Below are 11,637 nucleotides of genomic sequence, written 5' to 3' on the forward strand. Positions count from 1 at the left end.
CTTCAACTTTTAGATCTGGTCTATCCTTTTCCATCACTATTTTAAAACGAATAGAATTATGGTCACTGGCCCCAAAGTGCTCCCCCACTGACACCTCAGTCACCTGCCCTGCCTTATTTCCCAAGAGTAGGTCAGGTTTTGCACCTTCTCTCATAAGTACACCCACATACTGAATCAGAAAATTGTCTTGTATACTCTTAAGAAATTCCTCTCCATCTAAACCTTTAACACTATGGCAATCCCAGTCGATGTTTGGAAAGTTAAAATCCCCTACCATAACCACCCTATTATTCTTACATTAACCACAGCAATTAAGATTGGTAAAGGATTCAGGTGGTACGATGGCTCAGTGGTTAGCACTGCTGCCTCAGAGCACCAGAGACACGGGTTTGATTGCAGCCTCAGGTGACTGTGTGTGTGGAGCTTCCACAATATCCCTGTGTCTGTGTGGGTTTTCAGTTTCCTCCATCGTATGAAGATGTGGGTCTGGGTGAGATGCTCTTCAGAGGGGCAGTGTGGACTCGATGGGCTGAATGGCCTGCATCCACACTATAGGGATTCTGTGATTCTAAAAAAAACATTGAGAGCTCCTTAAGAAAAAAAATCTCAGATTCTAATATGGGCACAATGGCTGTGCACTAGATATGGGGCAAACCAGGAGCATGAGGTGGGTACTCATTGCAGAACCAGATGTGGTCAGCCTAGACAACTCATGTATCCAGTGCACAGTTTCCTCAGCCATCGGAATACAGCTGTTAGTAAAATGTACAGTAATGCAGGAAGAAGGTGCTCTCTGTGCTCAAGGATAAGTGCCAGTATCTTGTCTCTGAGGCCTCACAAGGGTCACCGCTCATTTGAATTCTGCCATTGTGCTCATTGGCCACAACTCTCACAATTGCATGCATCATGTTTACACTACAACTGTCACTTACTAACCCATCCCATTCTCAACAACTGTCACTTACTAACCCATCCCATTGTCTAAGATTCCTACTCACTCAGGGCCCGTGCATCGCTACTAACTACTCTTTCATCCTCTGTCATCATACTCAATCCCTCCCTTTGTCATATTGTAAGAAACGTTACCCCATGACCAGAATGAGAAGGATAAATCCAGTGGGGTCAGTGGACATCATATTCCTTATTCCTTCTGAGGAGAAAGTACATGATTTAACCAGAGAACAGCAGAATACTTGTCTGGTGTCAGGGTGACATCAGTGGCAAACTACCCCAATAAGCTTCATTGTGATGAGCTGGACAGTACTGCGCTGTTCCCTTGCTAACATCAGTGCTAACTCATTCATAATGTGCACAAGCTTTCACCACTTTTTGCACAGCTAACTCACTCCATTGTTACAACACGACAGTGGACCCCTCCACTAATTAAACCAAACACCTAGAAAAGCTCACCTCGACCTGTAGCCTGTCAAAGTGTGAGTGACAGAGAACTCCCAAATTCTACTATTTAAAGAAAAAAAATCAATGTATTCTTTAACTTTAAAAGTGAACATTAAACAACAACTATTTACAACTCAAAGCCTCCTATCTCTTAAATGCTTGTGATCTGCCTCCCACTCTATAGAAATATACTGCTCCCATAAAAATCCGTATTAAAATTATATCGACTTAAGTTCAAAACCACACAGCAGCTGTCGTCGTTGGTGTCTGTCTTCCTCTGGCTGAAGATTTCTCTGGGTCATCTTCGGTCTTTTGCTGCAAAGATGTTTCATATGATAAAGGTACCTTTGATAGAGAGTGTTTTGAACGGCAGTCTCTCTGTAGATGGCAGTAACTCTCCGTCTAACTTTTAAAATTTTTGCTTCCTTATACCCCAACATCAGATCGTCTCATTGACTCGAGGTTGGCAAAAACAATAAATTCAAAATCAATTGGGTTTTAGTATCCTGGGGCATAATTTAATCTGATTGGTTAAATTTAAATTGTTGTCAAAATAGCAACCAAACCTCAAGGTATGTGTTTCACAGCCAAATTTTACATATTTTCAATTTTCCAGTACACTCTGAGACTGCTAGTTAGTCATCTGAGAGATAGAATTAATCTGCACATGGAGAGGCAGGGATTAATGATGAACATGGTTTTGATGGGCTGATCAATAGCAAATGAAATTCAATCAGGATAAGTCTGATGCCCTTGGGCTTGACAAATAAGGCAAGGCAATACATGATGAATGATTAGACTCCATGGGAAGCACCACAGATCAGAGATGTGCAAGTCCACCAGTCCCTTAAAATAGCATAACACAAAGATAAAATGGTTAAGAACACACATGAAATGTTTGCCTTTATTATTTATGGCACAGTGGAGTTTAAGAGTGGGAATTTATGCTGAAACTGTGTAAAATGTTGGTTATGAGGGGCATTGATAGAGTAGAGAAGAACTTTACCTTTCAATGAGAAGCAATGACCAGTTGGCATTGTTTTAAGAAAAGAGACAGGGGTTTAGAAGAGGTATGAGGAATAATATTTTCACTCAGCAGGTGGTGAAAAGCTAGAAGTTACTGCATGTAAGAGTCATAGAGGCAAAAATCTTCATAACATTTAGTAAGTATTTAAATGTGCATGAGCAATGCCAAGGCATACAAGGCTATAGACGAAGTACAGGAAAATGAGATTAGAACAGTCAGGTGGTTGTTTTTCATTGGTGCAGACTTCAAGGGCTGAAGGGCCTTTTTATGTGTTGTAGACATAAATGACTCTATTTCCACATATGCCATGTGCTTTAATATTGCCATCCAATCTCCTGTGAGGACTTTGTCAAAAGCGTTCTGAAAATTCAAATATATTATATCCCTTGATCCCTTTGCCAGTTTTGTTAGTAACATCCTTAAAAAATTCCAACAACTTTGTTAAACAGGGATTCCCATTTGCAAACCTATGCTGACTATACCCAATCAGATAATTTTATCCAAGTGTCCATTTATCATTCCTTTATTATAGATTCTAGCATTTTCCCTGCTACTGATCTAAGGCTGAATCGATCTGCAGTTCCCTATTATTCCCTTGACCCTTAAATTGTGAGGTGAATTGCAAGTTTCAAATCTGCCAGAATCATTTCAGAAACTAAGGAATTTTGGAAGATAATTGCTAATGCACCAACTATCTCTACAGTCACCTCCTTCAACATTCTGTGATATGGACTATTAGGCCCTGGAATTTAACAACCTTCAAACCATTAAATTTTTTCAGTACAACCTTTTTACTAATAATAAATTCCTTCAACTCCTCATTCTCTCTGTAGTCATTTGGATTTCTAGTTCTGGGAGACTTCTGTTTCTTCCTCAATAAAAACAGACACAAATTATTCATTTAGTTTCTCTGCCATTTCTCTGTTCCCCATTATAAATTCTCCTGACTCTGCTTTTAATGGACCCCTATTTAACTTCGGCAAATGTTTCCTTTCTATGTATCTGGAAAATCTATTACAAAATGATTAAATGTATTTTGCTAAGTTGTATTCATGTGTTGTTCTTCCCTACTGGACTACACCTCATCCCATCCTGCCTCCTGTAAAAAGACTATCCCTCGTTCCCAATTCTTCCTTCTTCGCCGCATCTGCTCCCAGGAAGACCAGTTCCACCACAGAACACACCAGATGGCTTCCTTCTTCAAAGACTGCAATTTTCCCAGCACGTGGTCGATGATGTGCTCCAGTGCATCTCATCCACTTCTCGAACCTCTGCCCTCGAACCCCACCCCTCCAACCGCAACAAGGACAAAACTCCCGGTCCTCACCTCCCACCCCACCAATCTCTGTATACATCGCATTGTCCTCCTCCATTTCCACTGCCTACAAACGGACCCCTCCACCAGACATGTAATTTCCTTACCACCCCTACCTGCTTTCCGTAAAGACCATTCCCTCCGCAACACTCTTGTCAGGTCCACCCACCCACCCCCCAACCAACCCACCCTCCCCTCCCGGCACCTTCCCCTGCCACTACAGGAATTGCAAAACCTGCACCCACACGAATCCCCACACCTCTGTCCAAGGCTCCAAAGGAGCCTTCCACATCCATCAGAGCTTTATCTGCTCTTCCACACGTAATTTACTGTATCTATTGCTCCCGATGTGGTTTCCTCTACATCGGGAATACAGGATGCCTACTTGCAGAGCGTTTCAGAGAACATCTCCGGGACACCCACACAAACCATTCCCACCACCCTGTGGCTGAATACTTTAACTGCCCCTCCCATTCCACCAAGGACATGTAAGTACTGGGCCTCCTCCATCGCCACACCCTAATCACCCAACACCTGGAGGAAGAATGCCTCATCTTCCACTTTGGCAACCCTCCAACCACATGGGATCAATGTGGATTTCACCAGTTCCCTCATTTCCCCTCCCTCCACCTTATCCCAGTTCCAACCTTCCAGCCGCCCTCCTGACCTGGCCTACCTGTTCATCTTCCTTCACTATTATATTATCAGTTCCACCCTCAGTATCACCATTACCCCCACCTCCATCTCTGTATCACACTCTCAGCAACCTTTCCCCTATCCCCACCCTCCTCCCATTTATCTCTCCACCCCCTCGGCTCCCAAGCCTCATTCCTGATGAAGGGCTCTTGCCCGAAACGGCCATTCTCCTGTTCCTCGGATGCTGTCTGAACTGCTGTGCATGTCCAACACCACACATTTGACTCTGATCTCCAGCATCTGCAGTCCTCACTTTCTCCCCTACCTTTTCAGTTTCTTTGTCCTCCTTTACTGTGTTCTAAAACTTCCCAATCTTCAGATCTTTTGCTATCAGCGGTCACCTTATAAACCTTTTCTTTTAATATTATGCAACTTGCTTTGTCAGCAACAGTTGATTCACCTTTTTTTGAATTTTTGCACCATAATAGAATGTATAGATGGTTTAAGCTGTAAGTCATTAACTGTACATTGCCTATGGACAGTCATACCTTATAATTTATTTTTTGAGTCTAACTGCCCTCTTGTGTCTCATGCTTTCATAATTTCCCTTATTCACATTTAACACCCTTGCTCAGATTGAACTACCTGACGTTTAAACATAATGTAAATTATATAGTTAAAAATCACACAACACCAGGTTATAGTCCAACAGGTTTATTTGGAAGCACTAGCTTTCATAGCGCTGCTCCTTCATCAGGTGGTTGTGGAGTATAAGATTGTAAGACACAGAATTTATAGAAAAAGTTTACAATGTGATGTAACTGAAATTATATAATGACAAAGACCTGGATTGTTTGTTGAGTCTCATCTTTTAGAATGACCATGTTGATTTCAATTCTTTCATATGTAAACCGCAAAACTTTTTAAAAAAGTTACATTCTCAAGTGAACTTTAACAATTGGTGCCATGTCGGCCCAGGTAATGTATTGAAGGTGTTAGCTTCCTGTGTGAGGCTCTGTGCCACAATGGTCAGACTGATTCTAATCTAAAAAACAGATTTACAGATTCTTACATGGATTCATGCAGTTTTTGAGCAATATAAAATGTAATTCTGCAAGTACAAAATCACCCCAAAAACTTATATGGGTATGTGTGTGGGGACGGATGTTTATGAGTGTGTGTGTGTGTGTGTGTAAAGGTGTATAAGTCAGTGAGAAGGTGTATGTGTGAGTGTATGAGAGGGTCTGCGTGATTGTATGGGTCTGTAGGAGAGTGTGTGCGTCTGTCTGTGTGTGTGTGCGTCTGCCTGTGTGTGTGTAGAGTGCAGTGGGGTCACTTGTAGTGTGACATGAACCCACGGTCCCGGTTGAGGCCATCCCCATGGGTACCAAACTTGGCTATGAAGGATGCCCTTATAAGAATGGAGTGTGATGCTCAACTCAGCAAATGCCAGTTTCGACGTGCCACAGCAAGGAACCATATTGATCTCCTCAGGAGACAGACATGAGCTGCAACCGACAGGATACCTTTCGTTGTCCAATACTTCCCAGGAGCCAATAAACTATGCCATGTTCTTCGCAGCCTGCAATACATTATCAATGAGGATGAGCACCTCGCCAAGACCTTCCCCACACCGCCACTGCTCGCCTTTAAACAACCACCAAACCTCAAACAGATCATTTCTGGTCAATACCATTCAATCTTGTCACGGTAGACACTGCAAGGCATGGATACTACCATTACATGTGGGGATACCTCCCACCATGTACGTGGCAGGTACTCATGCAACTCAGCCAACATTGTTTATCTCATATGCTGCAGGCAAGGAAGCCCTGAGGCACGGTACATTGGCAAGACCAAGCAGAGATTACGGCAACAGATGACTGGACACCGAACAACAGTCAACAAAGAGGAGTTTTCCCTCCCAGTCGGAGAACACTTCAGCGGTCCGGGATATTCGACCTCAGACCTTCAGGTGACCGTCCTTAGACCGGACTTCGGGACAGGCAACAACGTAAAGTGCCAAGCAGAGGCTGATAGCCAATTTCGGTACCCATGAGGATGGCCTCAACCGGGACCTTGGGTTCATGTCACACTACAGATGACCCCATTGCACTGTACACACAAACAGACACACACACACATGAACAGATGCACAGACAGACACACACACTCTCCTACAGACCCATACACTCACGCAGACCCTCACTCATATGCTCACACACCCACTCCCACACTCCCACATGCACCCTCTCACAGACTTATACCTCTTTACATTCACACTCGCACACATACATACACTCTCTCATAGACACTCATACCCCCCCGCCCCCCAACACACACACCCACATGCACACATACACATATAAGTTTGTGGGGTGAATTTGTACTTGCAGAATTACATTTTACTTTGCTCAAAAACTGCATGATTCCGTGTAAGTTTCTGTAAATCCGTTTTTTTAGATTAGAGTCAGTCTAACCATTGTGGCACAGACAATCTCACTCAAGGCAGCTCACACCTTCAGTGCATTATCTGGGACGACATGGCACCTATTGTTAAAGTTCACTTGAGAATGTAACTTTTAAAAAAGCTTTGTGATTTACATATGAAATAACTGAAACCAACATGGTCATTCTAAAAGATGAGAGATTTAACAAACAATCCAGGTCTTTTTCAATATATAATTTCAGTTACATCACACTATAAACTTTTGCTATAAATTCTGTGTCTTACAATCTTACACTCCACAACCACCTGATGAAGGAGCAGTGCTCAAAAAGCTAGTGCTTTCAAATAAACCTGTTGAACTATAACCTGGTGTTGTGTGATTTTTAACTTTGTACACCCCAGTCCAACATCGGCACCTCCAAATCATGTAAATTATATCATATCGTGGTCATTCATCCCTTAAGGTTCTTTCACAACAGGTTTATTAATGAGTCTCGTTTCATTATATTATGCTAGTTATAAAATAGCCTTTCCTCAAGTTTGCTCTTCAACATGCTACTCAAGAAAACCATCCATAAGATTCCAGAAACTTGTCCTCTACAATTTTAGTACACAAATGATTTACTCAGTGTATATGCAAAATGAAGTGACCCATGTGTTTTTTTTAATACACTTGTGGGACGTGGGTATCACTGCCTGGCCAGCATTTATTGCCCATCTCCAATTTCCCTTGAAAAGGTAGTGGTGAGCTGCCTTGTTGAACCATATGGTACAGGTTGATCCACAATGCCCTTGGAGAGGAAATTTCAGGATTTTGACCCATCAACAGTGATAGAGTGGTGGTACATTCCCAAGTCAGAATGATGAGTGGTTTGGAGGGAAACTTGCAGCCTGTGACATTCCCATTTATCTGTTGTCCTTGTCCTTCTAGGTGGAAGTTGTTGGGGGCTTGGTGGGTGCTGTCTTTCGATCTTTGACTAGGTTCTGTGCTGCATTTTGCAGATAGTACACATTGCTGCTATTAATTGTTAGTGGTGGAGGAAATGGATGTTTGTTGATGTGGTGCCAATCAAGTGGGCTGCTCTGTCGTCAGTTGTATCCTGAATGGTTATTCAAGCTTCTCTCTTTTCCCATTAACTCTTGTGTCCTCACATTCATTACAATGAAGCTTTATGTTATGCACTCACACAATGTGTTGTGGATGCTTCCAAAGGAATTCGATATTATCCCTCCATAACCTTAGCCAAATGCATGTTGCGCAACCAAAGTCTTCATGCTACTAAATTGGAAGAATTGAATTCTACCAGCCTACATGGAAGCCACTAACACCCCTATCTGCCCAAAGATAAAGTATCAATCAAAAATATGTCTTTACATACTTCCAATTCAATCTGCAAGTATGACAGCTGCAAAATGGTGTCTTTCAGCCCTATTTATACAAGTATTTCTGATATGAAAAGCTCGGGTAATGCATTTAAGTGTGTTTGTCTGATTACATTTGCTCAGTTGACGTGCACACAGGTAATGGTCAAGATTGCTTGAGACTATAATTTGTTAATCCGCATTTTTGTACAATGAAAGACCTACCAATGAAATGCAAATTGAAGCCAGATGGATGGCATTTCCAAATCACTGCACTCACGTTATTGCAATCTTCTGCCTCTAGCAGAGCCTGACATTCCAAACAGCAGATAGTAACTTACTCTGCCCAGTTTGCACATGGTGTGCTGTAGTTGTGCAATTGAGTTTTGATCCAAGATGGCAAGGTTCCAGCTTCATGTTCTTGTGAGAAAGTATACTTCATATTCCCTTTTGCATTACTGTCCCTCTGCTGAGCCCTTTATATAACTATTAATGTCCTCGTTTTACCCCCAAGTCCCATGGCTTTGCAAATTGCCATGCAGCTGCCAGATACCTGCTTTGACGTGTATGTCAGGAATTGGTGCCACTTAGTTTCTCAGGAAAGGAGAGGAGAGTTGGAAATAGCACAGAAATAATATGAGTTCGACCAATAACAATGAAATGCAAAAACCCTCGCCGTTACCCATGCCACAGAAAGAGGAAAGTCCTGCTCCATATCTCAGTTTGCTAAGATCTTAGGAAGTAATTCCAAATTTTATACATTTAATAATTACAGCTGAATCTCTGGTGTTAATAGCATAATTCTATGACAATCTTGGTAATTCCAGTGTAACATAAAATTGCTTAGCATGTGTTATAATTTTTGATATGTTCACTTGGTGGTTTTGGCTCCTCACTGAGAAAGTGAAGTTAAGTAATTATGTAAAAGTAAAGCAGGAAACTTTGATCCTCTAGGAGTGTTTTTAGTATGTCAGTCTAAAACAGTAAACTTGAATTGCTTTTGATTAATATGTTTTTTAACTTTTACTTCATGCTCTAGAATTCTTCTGCTGAAGTAGATTATCCTTCAGGTGTAAGATCTGTCTCATCTGTAAATTCATCCTGTGACAATACAGGCCATCTCAGGTACAGATGGATTTTAATATTGTAAAACACTTTGGGGTCTCTTTAAAAACTCTGGGGGGTTGAGAAATCTGAGACAATTTTGAATTAGAGGGTTTGTTTTAGCTGCCTAGCCATTAACATGTTTCTTAGCCTACCATCACCATTGAGTTAAGACAACATAACAGATCTTAGTTAGAATTATTCATATCTGTTATTTTCTGGTCATCTAAAACAGATTGAACTCCTCGTGTCGGTATCTACAGTGTGCTTTATTATTGTTTCTTCATACACCCAATGTTAATATTAATTTTAGTTATCTTCAATTGTATGTCTTATTACTCATATTCTACACAGTACACAAATGCAAGGAATCAGAAGAGATCATTCTGGAATCCCTTCAGTACAGAAAGTGGTTACTTGGCCCAGCAAGTCCACATCATTCCTCCGAAGAACAACCCCCACCACCCCCACCCCTGACCCACTCCCCCTACCCTATCTGAATAAACCCACATTTACCATGCCTAATGCACCTAGTCTGCACATCCCTAGACATTACAGACAATTTACCATAGCTATTCCACCTAACCTGTACATCTTTGGATTGTGGGAGGAAACCGGAACACCTGGCGGAAATTTATGCAGACATGGGGAGAATCTGCAAACTCTACACAGAAAGTTATGCAAGGCTTTGGGTCCCTGATACTGTGAGGCAGTAGTACTAACTATTGTGCCACTGTGCTACCATATTCAATGTCAGTGAAATATTATATCCTGTGATACCTCTTATATCTCTCCATCAAATTTTGCCTCTATTTCCTTGTTAAGAATATCCTCAGGTATTCTCCCTATCAGCTATCATTACATACACGTGAAACCCAAATCACAGCAACCTACTGAAGAGCCGCTGAAGAAATTCCTGGCAATTTATTTTGTGCTTTGCTGATAGTTTTCACCTCCCCATTTAGCCTTTTTGTAATCTATCCTGAGGGATATATACTTAATTTGTATTCAGTCTAGTAGTGATAATGTTCTATCTTTTGAAATTAATGAGAAAACTGTGTGCAGATTTTATGCATTTTCCTCCTAAGGTATTTCACTTGCTTTGTAGTCTGAAGTCAGTTTGTTGACTATTTAAAAATAGATAAATGTAAACTTCATAAAAATGACTTGTACAACAGAACAATCTGGCCTTCTTTCTGTCTGTATAGCTCAGTGCTCCATCAAAATGCTTCTGTACATCTGGGGGATGGTGATTATTGGTCGAATCGTGCTGCTGCTTATAAAGGAAAGCCTCACAGGGCAATCTTTGAAGAAAGTCTAGAAAAGATCTACAGAAATATGTACAAGAAAGCTTCAGATAGCACATAAGGATTGCATAGACTAATGTATTTCTGTATGTCACTGTTGTATCAGGTTTGGACTTTTTTTCTCCAACCTGTTTGTTATTTTAGTAAATAATGGTAAATAATTAATTGTATTGTTTATGCTTTTCACTTGTGGAAATAATTAATGTCCACAATAATCATGATTACTTGTGGTTTTTGATATTGTCAGGAAAATTTAAATTTTTAGTATTTTCACTATTTATTTTGAAAATAAAGTCTACAACTTGATTTGTGGTTAGATTTGGGAGGATACAATTAAACCATTTTTGTCAGAACAATTTATAAGTATTTCTTAAAATATTTTACATTTTACAGTCAAAAGACTGTAGTGCAACTCTGTGATTAATTTTCAAAATAGCTATAACAAAGCATCGGTGTGCTTAATTTTTGTACCAAAATATTTTGTAGCAGTAAAGTATGAAGAGTTAATACTTGGAAAATTTAAAGAATTAGTATTAGTTAGCTTAGCTTGCTTATGTTTTGTACATCATGTTAAAAAGGACAGAAATTTAATTTACAGCAGTATCTGTGAAATATGAAGTTTGTGCCACTAACTGAAGTCAAAATGATATCTATTTTTTAAAAAATGCACTCCCTATTAGATGGAAAGGCAAAATGTCAAATGCGATGACAATAAAGGTCAGCTGTATTCTTCTATGCAGTCATGTCTCACAAATATAGAACATAGAAGAATACAGCGCAGTACAGGCCCTTTGGCCCTCGATGTTGCGCCGATCCAAGCCCACCTAACCTATACTAACCCACTATCCTCCATATACCTATCCAATGCCCGCTTAAATGCCCATAAAGAGGGAGAGTCCACCACTGCTACTGGCAGGGCATTCCATGAACTTACGACTCGCTGAGTGAAGAACCTACCCCTAACTTCAGTCCTATATCTACCCCCCCTTAATTTAAAGCTATGCCCCCTCGTAATAGCTGACTCCATACGTGGAAAAAG

At 40.8% G+C, this 11,637-nt stretch overlaps 1 protein-coding gene across 2 annotated transcripts in view; it reads left to right on the forward strand.

The window, feature by feature from the left end:
• Positions 1-11,407, forward strand: part of spata6 (spermatogenesis associated 6) — an 89,594-nt gene extending 78,187 nt beyond the window's left edge. The window contains exons 12-13 of one of the 2 annotated variants that reach the window (XM_043699238.1): positions 9,227-9,312; positions 10,500-11,407. In XM_043699238.1, the coding sequence (XP_043555173.1) occupies positions 9,227-9,312; positions 10,500-10,659 (246 nt within the window). In that variant the 3' untranslated portion in view covers positions 10,660-11,407. Of the gene's footprint in view, positions 1-6,197; positions 6,279-9,226; positions 9,313-10,499 lie in introns of those variants that run through there. The other variant, XM_043699239.1, reaches the window with a different exon arrangement.
• Positions 11,408-11,637: the final 230 nt, after the last annotated feature.

Source organism: Chiloscyllium plagiosum, chromosome 11 (genome assembly GCF_004010195.1).
Source record: "Chiloscyllium plagiosum isolate BGI_BamShark_2017 chromosome 11, ASM401019v2, whole genome shotgun sequence".
Classification (NCBI taxonomy): domain Eukaryota; kingdom Metazoa; phylum Chordata; class Chondrichthyes; order Orectolobiformes; family Hemiscylliidae; genus Chiloscyllium; species Chiloscyllium plagiosum.